The 18,507-nt window shown below is 27.0% G+C and overlaps 2 protein-coding genes across 2 annotated transcripts; both read left to right on the top strand.

Moving 5' to 3' along the window:
* Window positions 1–3,498: 3,498 nt before the first annotated feature.
* LOC110603533 (polygalacturonase QRT3) lies at window positions 3,499–13,382 on the top strand. The gene is made up of 3 exons (XM_021741284.2): window positions 3,499–3,840; window positions 3,928–4,155; window positions 12,298–13,382. The coding sequence occupies exons 1-3, from the start codon at window positions 3,619–3,621 to the stop codon at window positions 13,366–13,368; spliced, it is 1,521 nt and encodes a 506-aa protein (XP_021596976.2). The 5' UTR covers window positions 3,499–3,618; the 3' UTR covers window positions 13,369–13,382.
* Window positions 13,383–17,303: 3,921 nt separating this feature from the next.
* Window positions 17,304–18,001, top strand: LOC110603534 (RING-H2 finger protein ATL73). Its single transcript, XM_021741285.2, has one exon. It carries the CDS (start codon window positions 17,330–17,332, stop codon window positions 17,831–17,833), a length of 504 nt encoding a protein of 167 aa, XP_021596977.1. The 5' UTR covers window positions 17,304–17,329; the 3' UTR covers window positions 17,834–18,001.
* The last annotated feature ends 506 nt before the right edge of the window (window positions 18,002–18,507 follow it).

Below are 18,507 nucleotides of genomic sequence, written 5' to 3'. Positions count from 1 at the left end.
AACCAAGATCATGTGTAAAAGGGATACAACATTCTATGGTCAAGCACACACTAATCATCCATAAACCTCATTACATAACTATACTGTACTTTCACATTACAATTTGATCATGTCCATTGCTAGCTATTACATAAGCATGACTTCTTTATTCTATCCGGACTCCCGCACTATACTGTACCTGCAAGCCTGGGGGTAAAGGGAGAGGGGTGAGCTAAAAGCCCAGTGAGCAGAGCTATTAAAACACGTTAACACTATGCTCTATGAAATGCATCATAACACAAACAATTCACATAAGGGTTGGGTGAACTTGTCACCAAATAGTCCAAGTTAACTCTGTGCCAGGCCGTAGCATGGGGTCCTGGTCTTCCTGTCATACATACATTACTTACCATTTTCCAGGGCCTCCTCTGGGCTCCTGGTCTTCGAGTCCCATAACCGTGCTTTACTCTGTGCCAGGCCTGTAGACTGGGGCCTGGTCTTTCTTACTCTGTGCCAGCCGTAGCATGGGGTCCTGGTCTTCCTGTCTTGGACTAATTGGGTCATCCAACATTCACCCACAACAACAACAATTTATGCAATGCGGCATATTCGTGAAAACTAATGCAATCATCCTATTGCATAATCATGATGCATGAAACATGATAAAACATTTAATTTAAAAGATTGAGTTTAGTTCCACTCACTTCTGGCTGACTCTGACAATACCGAAGCAGCTGAACTCACTGCTGGGGTCCTCGGTTTCTCGGGTCCGAACCTACACAGGTGGACTCCAATGAGGGACCAAACATATATAAACATGACTCTAATATATCCCCCAAAAACCCCCTAAAGCATCATGAAAACATCACAGAAAACATGCATGAAATGGCTGAACAGGGCACTTTCGGCGGCACCTTCGGCGGCCGAAAGTCCTGGACAGATCCGAAAGTCAGGCACTTTCGGCGGCACCTTCGGCGGCCGAAAGTCCCAGACAGAGACGAAAGTCTCTTTTCGGGGGCAACTTCGGCAGCCGAATGCTGCCTCCACAAAGGGGGTTCGGCGGCCGAAACTCCCTTCGGCGGCCGAACCTGGTTTCTGCCAGAAGGGCAGAAACTTGGTTCACATGAACCCCTTGCCTCCCAAAACCTCAAATCAAGCATATATCTCAACCAAATCATGCATACAAGTTCCTAGGGGCCTCAAAACATCAAATACCCCATCTACAACACTTCAAACATACTCAAGCAAGCTACATTGTTCATCAAACATCAAAAACCTAACATTTACTCAAACATACATATATCCCTAAACATGCCATTCTACCCCATGAATCTTGCAATAAACTTACTTAAAACACATAAGGAGCTTAAGATCGGCTCTTACCTCTTGAAGATCGAGAGGAAGACGACCTAAACTTGGAGATCCACGGAAATGAGCTCCTGAGTTCCCAAAGCTCCAAAACTTGTTTCAAAAGCTTAAATCTTCACAACCAAGTGAAAACAAGTGAAAATCTCGAAAGATTTAGAGGAAGAATATCAAAAATGGGTGAGGGACGGCGGAAAGCTCACCTTGGCCGAAAATGGGGAAAAGCTCGCCCGTTTTCGGCTAAGGGACCCTTTTATAGTGGCTGGCCAGACCACGTTCGGGGGCCGAATGTGCCTCCGCATGCATGCCATGTTCGGCGGCCGAACATGAGGTTCGGCGGCCGAACCTGGACTTCCCTCACTCATGCTTTCGGGGGCCTAACGTGCCTCCAAAACGCATGCATGTTCGGCGGCCGAACTTGACTTTCGGCGGCCGAACCTGGGTTTTCCTCCAAGGACTTTTCACGTAAAAACTCATTTAATTTCATACTTAAAATCATAAAACACCTTAAAACATTTTTATAAAACATGATTCTACCCTTCTAGAGGTCTCCGACATCCGAGATTCCACCGGACGGTAGGAATTCCGGTACCGGAGTCTAGCCGGGTATTACAAAAGTAGAAGAAGAAAGAGATATTCTTTTATGAGAAAAAGAGTAGGAGACCGGTCGTAATCCAAATGATCGGAAGATTCAAAGGATTTTTCAGCAACAGAACCAAATGATGTTGCAGAGACTAGATTGACAACGTGGCCAGAATGAAATTAAGCCGTGATTGGCTACACCTGTAACGAAGAGAGGGTGAGGTGGTGGTGAGTGCTCATGGTAACCATTTCGACGCTCAAATCAGTATACTCAATAATAAAGAGAATGCAATGAATTACTGAGAACTTGAATAGTGTTTAAGAATAGCACACCTTTACCTTTGTGATTATTCTCCTTTTATACAGTAAGAAGGTGGAGATAGATATGGCATTTCCTGATAATCCAGCGATAATGTGGTCGGCTACTTGATAAGGGATATCTCTGGCTAGTATGTCGATAATTTCGCGATTACAGGCGTAATAGAAATACGCTGGACTGTCCCTGCTTAATAGTAATTTTGTGTCGAGACTCACCCTATTGAGAGAAGGGAGAGTCTTGATAATGGACTAGATGTTAAGGTATTCGGATCATTCCTTTTTTTGAGTTGGACTGTGTATACCACTTTATTAGATTCTTGTTATTTGGATCTATCTTATGATGACAGGTCATAGTTTACCTTGAACGATTATTATGTAGTATCAACTAGAAAATTCATAATTCTTTTTCATTCGTTCTCCACCCATTTTCTATAAAAACAATTGAAATAAATTAATTTTTATTATATTATATTTATTAATTTTTTTAAAAAATTATTTTTTATAGTTTGTGAAACTATGTATTTTCTTTTCGAAAAATAAAACAATTGCTAAGCCAGTAGTATCTGAAAAGTGGGATAAAAATTAATATAATTAAAAACTTTTAAAAAATAATTCATCTTTAAAGTTAATAATTTCTTAAAATTAATAAATATTTAAATGGACAGATTTAATTTGATTGGAGTTAACATTATAAAAACTGATTTTCCTTCTTTCATGAACCTATTTGATGCGAATTTAAATTATCAAGTAAATATATTTTATATATATATATATATATATATATATATATATATATATATAAAAGATTTCACTTGTTTCCATGAAATAACTTGTATTTTTTAAAAAAAAATTGATAATTTTTTTTTTTAAAAAATGACTTATTTTCTATTTTTTATTTAGGAATAAAAATAAATTATTAATAAACTTATGTATAATAATGTAATCATATCTTTGAAGTTTGTTTAAATTTATATAGAGTTCTATAAAGTGCAAGTCATTTTTCTTGAAAATAATTTAATATTTTCTTTAATTAAAAAAATAATTTTCACCAATTATTTTTTTTAGCGTTTCAATTGTATGTATAAAATATAAAAAATATTTTCCAGTAAAACAAGAGAGGATTAATTTTACAATTAAAACTATAAATGAATGATTTTATTTTAATTTAATATAGAAAGTATTCTTACCGAAACCATAAAAAACCAGAGGCCTAACCAAATTACGATTAAAATCATGAATAATACGAAGCCCAAAACACATAAGACAAGCTATGCACTTCAGCTAAACATTGGAATTCCCTCTCAGCTCTTCAACTTTGTCCTCCTCTGTATTAGCCCATGTCCCTTCTCTCCCTCTGTGTGTGTGTTTTATCCTATGTACAAGCCACAGAGCAACAGAACAGCGTTGAAGTTGAAGAAGGAAATGAAAATCTTAGGCGCATTGTTCACCATTTCACTGCTTTTAGTCCAGCAATCAATTTCTTGTGCTTTGAGACAACAGATTCTAACTGACTTTGAAGCAAAGCTTCAAAAACTAGCAGTTGCCTCTAATCCCACCAAGACCAAACCCCCCTTCCAATTTCCAACCTCAAAGAAGGTAGCACATGCTTATACAAATAGAGATTTTCTGTATATATATATGAAATATGTTGATGGTTTTAATACATTTTATGTGGATTTGAAGGATGGGAGAGTATTTTATCCAATTGGGTATGGAGCAGACCCAACAGGTGCCGAAGAGAGCAGCGATGCTATATTGAAAGCTTTGGCTGATGCATTGAAAGTGCAGAATGGGAGTGAACTGCTGCCTGGAATCAATGACTTGGGTGGAGTTGTGATTGATTTTCAAGGTGGAAACTATAAGATCAGCAAACCCATCAGATTTCCTGCCGTTGCTTCTGGCAATCTTGTGGTTAGTTGTCTCTCTCTCCTTCTCTGTGTGTATGCGCGTGTGTAATGTGCAGGACATAACACATAGTGATTAGAGCGGTTGGTGGTGGGAAGTGGAATTGGTCACTTTCCACAAAGTAGACATGGAGTTTACTGGCTGTTCTTTCACGTGGCCGTAAGATACACGAATCACGAGATCAGGATTTTACCCATTTCCTGACTTCTAACTTACGAGCCTCCTTTTTATTTTTTTTTTAAATTTCCTTTAAAAATTAAAATTTCAATTTTCAATCATATTTCATGTATATCGACATAGTAATTTAATCTATTTTTAACTTTTAATTTAAATTAGATTTTTAAATTAGATTATAAAATTTTCAATCTAGTTAAATTTCATATAAAAATTAAAGTTTTGAACTAAATTACTCGATTTCACCTTAAAGTTAAAAAAATAAAATTTGAATGGAGATTTATTATTCAATTCATGAATAAATTTTAATTTATTCATTAATTTTGAAAATAAATTAAAATATTTTTAAATTTTAAAAATATATTAACTAGCCTATTTATTAATTTTTACTATAAAAAAATTTTAAAAAATAAAATTTATGAATTAAATTTTGAAAATAGTTACTAAAATAAATTAGTTATTATCTTAAATATCAGACTATGAATTACCGATAGTTTGTTGATAAAATATTATAGTTATATTTTTATTTTTTTTATGTTTAACTGTTAAATATTAAAAAAAAAAGAATAAATTTATTTTTTTTTGAATAAAAAAAGAATAAATTTATAAATTTTTAAAAATTTATGAATATTTTAATTATTTTTTTAAATTAAAAAGAGAGTTTTATATCTAAATAATAAATATTTAATCATTAGTTTTCAAAACTAAAGCAATCAATTAACGTGTTTACCTGCAAACAGAATTAAGAACGAGCATTTGTCAATCGAATAAATTGAATATTAAAATTTTAATATTTATAAAAATTAAATTGAATTGATTTTAATTAAAAATTAAATCAAATCAAATTAATTTGATTCAGTTTGATTTTGATCGGTTTTAATTTTTAATAATTTTTTTATTTTTATACTTTATTTTTAGTATTTTGAAATTTAATTGAAATATTTTAATCTTAATTATATTTAATATCTTTAAATTATTAAAAATAATATATTATTATCGCTAATCAGTTCGATTTGATTTTTTTTATTCTGTTCGATTTTATCAATTCGAATTTTTAATAAATTTTTTATTTTTTATATATTATTTTTAATATTTTAAAATTTAATTAAAATATTTTAACCTTAATTATATTTAATATCTCTATATTATTAAAAATAATATATTATTATCCCTAATCAGTTCAATTTAATTTTTTCAATTATGTTCGGATTGATAATTTCAAATTTTAATAAATTTTTTATTTTTTATATCTTATTTTTAATATTTTAAAATTTAATTAAAATATTTTAATCTTAATTATATTTAATATCACTATATTATTAAAAAATATATTATTATCCCTAATAAGTTCGATTTGATTTTTTCGATTCTGTTCAATTTCAATTTGAATTTTTAATAAATTTTTTATTTTTTACACCTTATTTTTAGTATTTTAAAATTTAATTAAAATATTTTAACATTAATTATATTTAATATCTCTATATTATTAAAAATAATATATTATTATCCCTAATCAGTTCGATTTGATTTTTTCAATTTTTTTTAATAAAATCGAATTAAATTAAAATAATTAAAATTTTTTAAATTAAAAATCGAAATGAATAAAAAATCGAATCGAATTTTCAAATTAATTTGATTCGGTCGAGTTTTTCGGTTTAAACTAAATACGGCTTACCCTAAATAGGATTAGATAATAATTTTTTAAATTTTAAAATATAAATATAATTTAAATAAAAAAATTGAAAACGAATTAAATTATATATTCTTTTTGTTTTAACCGGGAATTAAAGATTGAGAGAATAGAATCTGAATTTTCCCACATGCACTTGCTACCGGATTAGATCTATGAGTGCAAATTATATTTTCTTATAAGTGCATTCTGAAATTTACACTAAATTGGAAAGTTACAAGACTAGTTAGTATATATAATGGATAAGGAGACTGAAGTTTAATTTCATATTCATAATTGTTAATTGTAATTTACATTAACAAATTATATTTAAAATGTTAATTTGATGCTTAATTATATTTAGATTATTAGTCACTACTAATTAGTATTGAGATCGATTTGATCATATAGCAAATTTAATCAAAGATGAAGGAAACAAAATGTCAGCTTACAATAGAAATCTTCAAATTATGTTTTATTTTTTTCTTTAAGGGGTTTGATTTAATTTATAAAAAATAATTTTTTAAATGTTTAAAATTCATAAATTATTTTAAATTTATAAACATTTTAAATTTAAAACAATTACATGTTTGATTAAAATATTTATAAATAACTGATAAATAGTTAATACATTTATTAATAAATAGTTTATAAGTAATTTTATTATTAAAATTATGAAAAGGATTTAAATAAGATATTATTAAAATTATGAAAAGAATTTAAATAAAGTCTTTAATAAAATTTAAAAATTAAAGAAAAATAATATAGTAATTTATTTGATTAAATTAAATTATAAATACTAAATAAAATGTTAGTTTTCGACTTATAATTTTAGCTTAGATGAATTTAAAAATTGAAAAGGTTATATTAAATATATTAATTTATTATTAGAATTAATAATTAATTTGACAGCTCAAATAAATATCCCTTGATGCAGAGATTAAAGTGTCATATTAAAAAAAAAATTATAAGGTTAATATTTAAAATTTTTAAAAGAAAAAAAACTATTTTATATTTATAATATAGAAAAAAATTTTAATTAATTTTTTAATTTTAAAATATTTTGATATTTTAAAAATTTATTAATTAATTTTTTATTAAAATTTTTAAAAATATTTTACAATTTAATTTTAAAAATTTATTAATTTATCCTCGCATTGTTTTTAAGTTTACTAAAATTTACTAATTAATTTCAAACAAAAATTTACTAATTAATTTTTTTGTATTAGAAACATTTTAATTTTTATATTTTGAGTAAATATTATTCGGTTCAAATCGAAAAAAATTGATTAAATTAAATTAATTTGAAAATTCAGTTTGATTTTCTATTTATTTTTGTTCGATTCAATTTTTAATTTTAAAAATTTTGATTATTTCAATTTTTATGTGAAAAAAATTAAAAAAATTGAACTAAATCAATTAGCGATAATAATATATTATTTTCAATAATATAGAGAGATTAAATCATATTAAAATAAAAAATATTCTAATTAAATTTTAAAATACTAAAAATAAAGTATGAAAAATAAAAAATTTATTAAAAATTTGATCAAATCTAATCAAATTAATTTAATTTGATTTAATTTCTAATAAAAATTGATTCGATTCGATTTTTATAAATACTAAAATTTCGGTTTTTGATTTTCAGTTTATTCAATTTTAAATCGAACCAATCGAATGCTTATTCTTATTAACTACTAAAATTAATGAGATTAACTAATAGATTTTTTAAAATATTAAAAATATTTTAATATATTTTTTAAAATTAAATAATATATATCTCTATTATTTAATAAAGTGAATTAATTAAACTTTCATTTAAAGAAATATAGTTGTCAGTTGTCACAATTCTACTAAATGTGGGCTGAATGATGAAAAACAGTTAACAATTTTTATCATTTATCAATTGGATCATTATTGATGGATCAAATTGATCCATAGATCTCGTGGATAAAAGAATCGCACTAAAATAAAATATCATCATGACCTTTAATAATTTTTAGAGATAAAATTTCTCTCTAACTACACTTTCTTTCCTCTATTAAATTCCTGTTAACTACATTTTCTCTTTTCAATAATCAACAATAAATTATATATTATTTTCAAAATATAAAAATAATTAAAATTTTTTTTCAACTAATTTAAAATATATATAATATTTTTAACATATATAATATAATATAATAAAAATAAAATTATATATTTATTATAATATAACATAATATAATAATATATTATATTTTTTTTATAAAATAAGTCAACTAAATTAAAATTAAAATTATTTTATACCACTATACATATTAATCAATTAAATTAATATAAATTCATATTATTTTCACGGCATGTAATTGAATTTAAATTTAAATTAATTCATATTATATCGACCATAAAATGAGTTAATTCAATTAAAATGAAATCACTTTTTTTTCGATTTTAATTTGATTCAATTGAATTAAAATCAAAATTATTTATCATTTATTATATTTAATTAAATTTAATTAAAATCAAATAATAAGCTTAAAAAAATACGTCTACTATAAATGAATAAATTTAGTTAAGATTAAAATAATTTTGTATCTAATTACATTTGAGTAATATGTATTAAAATCAAATTTTATTATATTAACTATAAAAATGAGTCAATTGAATCAAAATCAAATAACTTTATATAAATTATAAAAGGAGTCTGTTAAATTAAGAGAAATTTATTTTATTTACACTATATATGATTAAATTGAATTAAAATCAATATATACATTATATATAATTTAATTAAATTAAAATTAAAATAATTTTATATCCTCTACATATAATTAATTTAATTAAGATTGAAATAAACTTGCATCATAATATTACTTTTCTCTATTTAAAAAATTGAGAGGATGCTTGAAAAAAATTCAAATTTACATTTCTAACTTCAAGTATTTTCATAAATAAATATGAAAAAAATTTAAATTGATAGAAAAATGTTGAAATAAAACAATAACATGATAAACCTAAGACTATAGCATAAGACCTCACATATAGTATATTTTACATGGAGTTAGCAATTTATCATAAATTAAACCGGATCCAAATTTGATTTTAGATCAATTAATTTAATCAATTTGATCAACCGATATAATTTGAGAGAATAATATAATATGATCAACCGATTTGATTTAATATCTCAGTTCAATTTGATATGTCAATTTGATTTGAAATGTTAGTCCGATCTCATTAATGGATTTGACTCGAGATTTGACTCAATATGATATATTAATTTGATTTGACACTACAAGAAAGTTGTGATTTACCAACGGATTTTACTAACGGATGCAAATGCGTTAGTAATTTTAACGAATTTACTAACGGATTTAAAAATCCGTTGGTAAATCTTAATATAAAAAATTTTATGTAAAAATTTACCAACGGATTTTAAATCCGTTGGTAAACCGTTAGTAATACTAACGGATTACTAACCGATGAATATCCGTTAGTAATTTCAATGAATTTACTAACGGATTTGAAAATCCATTTGTAAATTTTAATATAAAAAATTTTATATAAAAATTTACCAACGGATTTGAAATCTGTTGGTAAACCGTTAGTAATACTAACGGATTAATAACGGATAAATATCCGTTAATAATACTAACGGATTTACTAACAGATTTGAAAATCCGTTAGTAATTTTTGGAGGAAAAAAGTCCACTCTTTTTTTTTTTCCAGAATTTACTAACGAATTTAAATCCGTTAGTAATACTAACGAATTTAAATCCGTTAGTAATACTAACGGATTTACTAACGGATTTGAAAATCCGTTAGTAATTTTTGGAGGGAAAAAGCCCGCTTTTTTATTCAGAATTTACTAACGGATTTAAATCCGTTAATAAATCCGTTAGTGATCTACTTTTATAAATATAATACCAACTTTTCTCCTTTTATCATTCATTCATTTTATCATTTTTACTTCTTCCATTTTCTTTCCCTTTCCCTCATTTTCTTTCTGTTTCTATTACTTTCTTTCATTTCACATTCTTATCTCATTTTTTTTTCTATTATTTTCCTTTCATTTCTTATCCTTTTTTTTTATCTCATTCTCTTCCCTCTTCAATTATTTTCTTTATTTTCCTCCATAATTTTCCTTTCACTTTCTCTATTTTCTTTCCATTATTTTCTTCCTTTTCTTCTCTTATTCTTAATTTTCTCTATAATTATCATTCATATTATTTCCTCTCATTATTTTCTTCTATCATTTTCTTTTTATCTATACTTTTTCTATTATTTTCTTCTCTAATCATTTCCTCTTTTTTTCTCATTTTTCTATCATCTTTTTACTCTACTCTCATTCTTCCTTCTTTTTCATAATTTTTATTTTTCTATCATTTTTTTCTTTTCTCTTTCTTCTTTCTTTTTTTTTTTTAATAATTTTCTCTCATCTACTTTTCTCTTATTTCTACTTTCTATATATTTCTAATAAATATTAGACATAAATTACAAACTTAGTAACAATAATAATATAATTTTAAATCTTATTGAATTAATAAAAAATAATATTAATAATGAAATTTATTATTTAATTGAAATAATAAATAAAAAATAATATTAATAATGAAATTTATTATTTAATTGAAATAATAATTATTTTAAAAGTATTTAAATTTTTAATAGATTTACTAACGGATTTACCAACGGATTTAAAATCGGTTAGTAAATTATTTTTCTCTCAATTTACTAACGGATTTAAAATCTGTTAGTAAATCCGTTAGTATTACTAACGGAAATTCCGTTAGTAATACTAACGGATTTCAAAGCCGTTGGTAAAAATTTATCAACGAGCTTTTTAACAACGGATCATAATCCGTTAGTAATTCGTTTACCAACGGATTTTTTCGTTGATAATCCTGAAAATTTTTGTAGTGTGAGGTATCGATTCGATTCAAATAAATAGTCTAATATGATCGATCGGTCTGATTCACAAAATCAATTCGATCTTATCAATCTATCAGTTTAATTTAATCGATTTGTCTAATTAAAATTGAGTGATTTAATTTAAATCTATAATTTTTTTTATTAATATAAATAAACTAAATTAATTATATAAAGAACAATTGAAATGGTATGCGTAAATTAATTAGTATGTGCATTGAAATTTGTAATCTTTAATTGACGATGGAGAATTTACAATTTAAATTTAAAATTTATACATTATTTTAAGAAATATTATAAGGATAATATAATAAAAATAAATTTTAAAATTACTTAAATGGTGATCAATTTGAGCTATAAGCCTTTTTTTCAAATCAATTAAATATAATTGTTTTGTAATTTTGTCAAGTCTATTCTGATATTAGATGTTTATATTAATTGTCTATTATGTCAAAAAGAGAATTGGAACTGCTTACATGATGGCTAATTAAAACGACTTCAATATTCTTATTTTAACCAATAGTTGCTAATTTGTTGTAAAATCTAATATTATATATATATATATATATAATTATTTTAATCGATTATAATACAATTTTATATATTTATTTTAACCATAAGCTGAATAATTTAATTTAAGTTAATCAAGTTAATATTTATTTACTTAATGTGGTGAAATTAGCATTCATTTTACTTAATATAATAAAATATCACATCTGTCTTTATTTTATTAAATATATTTATTTAATCTATTTGTGAAAATAGATAATGATGATTGCAGTTGAGGTCACGTAGAAAAGTCAAGTCGTAACTCCATCAAAATTCAACACGAAGTCTGTTCTTTGGTACGTAACTTAAGTCACGTTCAGACAGACAGAGCAGAATAGGATTCGGACACAATAGAGAAAAATTTAACTCACTTGATGGGTCAGTGGAGGATAGATCCCTCCACATTTGGATCATATTAGAATAGGTGTCGAAAAAAATTAAATAGTCGTCTGACGATTGAGAAAGGAACAGTATGTCCATACATATGGATTTACATGATAACGATAAGTGATACTGTAATTTGGTGGAAAAAATAAAGGAAGAGAGCGTGAATCATTTAGACTACTCTTTTTTAAACCTCAGATTATCAGATAAAATTTTACTCTCAAAATTTAAGAATTCATATAAGAATATCAATAATAATTAACAATATGCATCATGATGCTCTCACTCTCCCCTCTTCTACCCGCTATCCCTCCTGCATCTCTTCCTACACCACCTCTCCCTCTCTTCTATATATACGCAATAAAATGATTATCGTTGTGAAAATTGAATTATAAAGAGTGAAAAATATATGTGATCATATTAGCCTTTGGATGCTAAAGACATGATTGATTAATGGGCAGATGAAAGGAGGGACTCTGAGAGCATCAATTACATTTCCTGGCGATCGGCACCTTGTTGAATTATGGCCACCAAATTCTGAGCTACTTAAGGAAATGGATTCCAACAATTTTCTTCATCTCACCGACGTCAATCAACAAGACAATGTTGGCATCTACTATGAAGACATAACTTTCCGAGACATCCTCTTCGATTCGAGTTTCCGGGGAGGAGGAATCCTCATTATCGATTCAGCTCGTATCCGGATAGATAATTGCTTCTTTCTCCACTTTACAACACAAGGAATACTAGTTGAAAAAGGCCATGAGACCTTCATATCAAGCACCTTTCTGGGACAACATTCCTCGGTCGGCGGAGACAAAGGCGAAAAAGATTACTCAGGAACTGCAATTGATATTGCAGGTAATGATAATTCAATCAACAATGCTGTAATTTTCTCAGCAGCCATTGGAATTTTGTTGAGGGGTCAAGCCAATTTGGTCACAGGAGTACATTGTTATAACAAGGCAACAGGTTTTGGTGGTATAGGAATTCTAGTGAAAATTGGCGCTTCATTGACTAGATTAGACAATTGCTACTTGGATTTCACAGCTATAGTGTTGGAAGATCCATCTCAAGTTCATGTTACTAATGGATTATTTTTCGGAGATGCCAATGTAGTGTTGAAATCCATCAAGGGTCAAGTCTCTGGGTTGACTATTGTGAATAACATGTTCAATGGAGATCCTAAATTTATGAATCCTGTGGTGAAATTAGATGGAGATTTCACTAGCATTTATCAAGTTGTGATCCATAAGAACAATGTTCATGGCATGAGATTGAAATCAACTGAAGGGAAGTTAACGGTGACCGGAAACGGAACGAAATGGGTTGCTGATTTTTCATCGGTGTTGGTGTTTCCCAACCAGATTAGTCATTTTCAGTACTCATTTTATGTAGTAGAGGTGCCAGCTGCAGGACTTGTGACACATGCAGTGACCAATGTATCAAATAATGTAGTAGTTGTGGAAAGCAGCACAGCTGTTAATGGGATTATCTCTGTAGCTGTTGATCAGTATATATATAATAAGTAATCTAATTAAAGCTTTTGCCCATTGGTTAAATTTTGCTCACTCATTGAGACTCGTTGAGAGTAAGATATTGGGGTCAGCGGTATTCGGTTTTAACCGAAAAAATTCATTTGAATTGAATTAATTTAAAATTTTGATTTGGTTTTTTATTCATTTCGGTTCGGTTCGGTTTGATTTTTAATTTCAAAAAATTTTCAGTTATTTCAATTCAGTTTGATTTTGGTCAGAAAAAATTAGAAAAATCGAATCGAACCGATTAGTGATAATAGTATATTAATTTCAATAATATAGAAAGATTAAATTATATTAAAATCAAAATATTTAATTAAATTTTAAAATAGTAAAAAATAAAAATTTATTAAAAATTCAAATCGATCAAACCGAATCGAATCAGATCAATTCAATTCGATTTGATTTCTGATCAAAATCGATTTGATTCGATTTTCATAAATACCAAAATTTCAGTTTTTATTTATTCGATTCGATTTTAAACTAAACCGACCGAATACCAACTCTTACTAAAATAGCATTTTGGAGGATCTCGAGGAAAATTTATACACTTATCAAATTATTACAAATATTAAAATTGTAAAATTAAATTATTATAAAAAATAAAATTTTAATTATTAAATTATTATAGTCTAACTGAACATAACTTTAAAAAGAAGTTATTTTTTATCAAACTGAAATATTAATAACTAAATTATTTCTCATTAAAAGATAAAAATTAAATTGTAAATTTTGTCAAATTTTAGTGATTATATTATAAATTACCATTATAATAAACAATTATAAATTAAGTAGTTTTAATAGAGTTGAATCTAAGCTAAAAGAAATTTTATCTTTGCCAATTAGGTTAACCTTGCTGCAGACTATTATTTGAGCTATATAACACTTCTTGTATATAATTAATAATCAAAGCTTATAATAGTTATTATTATAACACTTACTACATATAAAAATGTATATATATAACTATTTTTTAATTAATTTATTTTTTCAATTATTTTTATTTGATCTATTAACTCAAAAAATTTTAATTTTATAAGTTTTCACAATTATAGTTTAAATTTTTAATTTTAAATAAAAATTCCAACTTTTAAATTTATTGTAATTATAGTAATTTTTTAAATTAATTTTGATTAAATTTAAATTAGTTCACATGGCATACGTGTGTCATTATTTTTATCATATAAGTAACTTGATTAACTTGAATTAAATTTTGGTTAAGAGCTTAAATCTCTAATTACTTAAAATTTTCAATTAAAATTCTTATTTAATTATAAAAAGAATTAAGTATTTCAATTATATAATTTAAGAATTTTATGTAATTAAGAGTTTAGAATCTTAATTAAATCTTAATTCCAATTAATCAAGTTGCTTATATAACAAAAATAATAACATATATTATATAGTGTAAATTAATTTAAATTTGATTAAATTAATTTAAAAAGTTACTAGAGTTATAACAAATTTAAAGTTGAAAATAATAAAATTAGTTTTGATCAAATATAAATAAGCTCATATGGCATATTATGTGCCATTATTTTTACCATATAAATAATTTGATTAATTTGAATTAAATTTTAGTTAAGAGCTTAAATATCTAATTATTTAAAATTTTCAATTAAAATTCGTATTTAATTATGAAAAATTTAAATATTTCAATTATATGATTTATAAATTTCATGTAATTAAAAATTAAAAATTTTAATTAACTTTTAATTCCAGCTAATCAAATTAGCTATATAATAAAAATAATAACATATAGTACTATATACCGTACGTTAGTTTAAATATAATTAAAATTAATTTAAACGGTTACTATCATTATAATAAATTCAAAAGTTTAGAAATTTTTGATTCAAAATTAAAAATTTATATTATAAATATGAAAAATTATAAAATTGAAATCTTTTTACAACCATAAACCTTTTATTTTTTACCATTATCACTGCCTCTTAGCAAAAATAAAAAAAATCTTCTACCACTAATGTAAAAAGAAAAAAATAATATATGTATATATTTTTAATTTATGCATAATTATTAAGCTAATGATAGTAGGCTCGTTCATAAGTTCAGGAATTCCACACATGCATTTACACAGCCCTAACCGTAGGCTAGGCGAAGACTAAAATCTTATATCATGCTTTAAAATTTAGACTTAATTAAAAATGAAACTGCAACCATAAAACTCATAACTATAATTACTTTTTTTTTTTTAAAGCAAATTTATTAATTGTATTAATAAAATTTCATCAAATAATGAGAAATATCATCTTAAATAGAGAGATGATCATGTCTAATAGATTATTTAGCCAAAATATAAGCAGTAAGAATAGTATGACGAAGAACTCATCTAACAGAAATATCAGTTTTAGAATCTAACAAAGATTTACGATCATTCAAAATCAAACTCAATTCAGAAATGTTTAAATGTGTAGACTGAAGAACTTGAGCTACTTGCAAACAGACTATAAGAATGCAGCCATTAAAAGGCAAAAATTTCATCGCAAAGAGCAAATAATATTGGAGAGTTAAAGTTTCAACAATTACTGGCGTACCATTACCTTCCGAAAAACTAGAAACACCATGTTCAGACTCAGTGGCCTTACTGTCGCTTCATCGTCTCAGCCGGTTTTGTGGTGCCGGGGGTCATTTTTCGAGACCGGTCACCTACCTCACTAAGGTCTTGCGCAAGATTTAGCCTTTTTGACCTTACTGTCGCTTCATCGTCTCAATCGGTTTTATGGTGCCGGTGGTCACTTTTCGAGACCGGTCACCTATCTCACTGAGATCTTGCGCAAGATTCAGGCTCTTTGACCTTACTGTCGCTTCATCGTCTCAACCGGTTTTGTGGTGCCGCGGATCATTTTCTGAGGCCGGTCACCTATCTCACTGAGATCTTGCGCAAGAGTCAGGTTCTTTGGCTTTATTGTCGCTTTATCGTCTCAGCCGGTTTTGTGGTGCCGGGATCATTTTTCGACGCCGGTCACCTATCTCACTAAGGTCTTGTGCAAGATTTAGACTATTTGACCTTACTGTCGCTTCATAGTCTCAGCCGATTTTGTAGTGCCGAGAGTAATTTTTCAAAACCGATCACCTATTAAAATTCAAGCTGATTCGCAGTTAATCCGCAAATAAGCTCATGATAGTGCTCAGTGAGTTTCGTGCTTGAATTGGTGGGATTTCCGTTCAATAATTCCTTTTATCAGAAAATTATTATTATTATTTTTTTGATAAATTTTTCGCAGTGATATCTGCCATAGACCAAGGCGAGGTCAATAATAATAATAATAATAATAATAATAATAATAAGCCAAATCATATTTATTTAAATTAATTGTCGGCTCAACCGATATAATGGACTGATTTAATTTTATTCTTGAGAGGATACATAATAATTATAAATTATCAATCTTTACTTTAGAATCATTTTATAATAGAGTTTTCTTTCTATATAATTTTTTTTTAAAATTACTTTACTTCTACTTCGTTGAGTTCACCATTACACTAATTCTTATGAATCATCTACTTCTTGAAACTTCTCCCTTTGATTGAAAGGAAAAAAAAAAAAAAAAAAAGCAAAAGCACACGAGGGAAAAGAAAAGAAAAAGGGGTGAAGTTTTGAGTGGCTTGTCCTCATTCTCTTGAAGATCCTCAACCGAAATTGGCCTATGAAAAAGCCCACTTTTTCTTGTCCCAAAATCTTGTTGTCTGCTACAACTTGATGAAGACAACCAATTGGGTGAAAAATTATACAAGAGGAAGAGAAATCTATGCCTCTTATCTCTTTCTCTCTCTTGCAATAGCATCATTAAACAAAGTTTTTTTTTTTTTTTCGAACATTAAAAAAAAAAGTTGAAAGAAAGTGGATTATCAAGTAAGCATATAAGATGCCACCATTTCCTGGCCCCTATCTACAACACCATTCTTTGTATACCCACTTCTCATCACTTTCTCTATGGCTCAAATCTCTCCATCATCCACCTTAAGCACCCAAGATCCACCGCAGCCACTTCCTCCATCACCTTCAGCTTCTATAGATTTCAATATCATGGTCATCATAGCTGCCATGTTATGTGCTTTGATCTGTGCTCTAGGCCTCAACTCAATGTTACACTGTGTATTTCAATGCACAAACCGTGCAATAACTGAGACTGTGGAATGGGTAGCCTCTCGTAGACACAACTCTGGCCTCAATAAGAAGGAAATAGTTGCTTTGCCAACTTCTACTTACTCTGATGAGACTTGTTCTTCATTACCATCATCGGCTTCTGCTTCAGGTTGTGTTATTTGCTTAACAGACTTTGCAGATGGCGACAAGCTCAGGGTGCTGCCGAAATGCAACCATCGGTTCCATGTTGTGTGCATTGATAAGTGGCTGATTTCCCACTCTTCCTGCCCTACCTGCCGCCTCAGGCTCAATTCTGTGCCCTCTCTAGATCAGATAGTCACATCCCTGTGATGAATTTTACTTGCTTAATTAGTCTTTCTTTTACTTGTTTTCTTAAGTAATGAGCTATTTTTTTTTATCATCTTTTTTGGAGTAGAAAATTTTCGAAGTGTTATAATTTAGATAGATTATTATGATACTCAGTGATCTTCCATTGATAATTAATCAGTTGATATAGCTTCTTAATTGGCTGAAATTATGGTAATTTGATCAATCAATATTTTTGTGCATAAAAAATAGCTAAATTGCTACTAATTTACAAATTAGAATGAAATATTGAATGAAAAATAATTAAGAATTTTGAATGTCTACATTTTCCTTTTCATCCTTTTTTATATATTGTTAGATCATCTTTGGGTTCAAAAAGCAAATGGACTTACCTTTATAATGGAGCTACCTTTTGTGCAAGCCATAACAAGTGTTTTTTAGGGATTTTTAAGAGCATTCAGTTTTATATTTATTGTACGTTTTTTTTTTTGGAAAATAATTTATAGAAAATATTCTCTTAAAATATATTTTTTATTTAAAAAATAATATATTAATAAATTTATAGAGAAATATATTAGTAAGAATATCAAAGTATATAAAATGACTTAATTTTTCCTTTAATCAGAAAAATATTTTCTATTATTTAATTTTTCTAAATATTCTAAACGCTAAAAAATGTGAAAAATATTTTTCTAGAA

Source organism: Manihot esculenta, chromosome 16, assembly GCF_001659605.2.
Source record: "Manihot esculenta cultivar AM560-2 chromosome 16, M.esculenta_v8, whole genome shotgun sequence".
In the NCBI taxonomy this organism is placed as follows: domain Eukaryota; kingdom Viridiplantae; phylum Streptophyta; class Magnoliopsida; order Malpighiales; family Euphorbiaceae; genus Manihot; species Manihot esculenta.
The sequence above is the reverse complement of the archived record's forward strand: the minus strand, read 5'-3'. Positions and strand labels throughout refer to the sequence as shown.

Bases quoted from the DNA above. Each gene is read 5' to 3' on its own strand.
- LOC110603534 (XM_021741285.2), top strand. From the start codon at position 17,330: ATGGCTCAAATCTCTCCATCATCCACCTTAAGCACCCAAGATCCACCG.
- LOC110603533 (XM_021741284.2), top strand. From the start codon at position 3,619: ATGTACAAGCCACAGAGCAACAGAACAGCGTTGAAGTTGAAGAAGGAA. The intron at 3,841-3,927 runs GTAGCACATGCT...GTGGATTTGAAG, and splicing joins AATTTCCAACCTCAAAGAAG to GATGGGAGAGTATTTTATCC. The intron at 4,156-12,297 runs GTTAGTTGTCTC...ATTAATGGGCAG, and splicing joins TTGCTTCTGGCAATCTTGTG to ATGAAAGGAGGGACTCTGAG.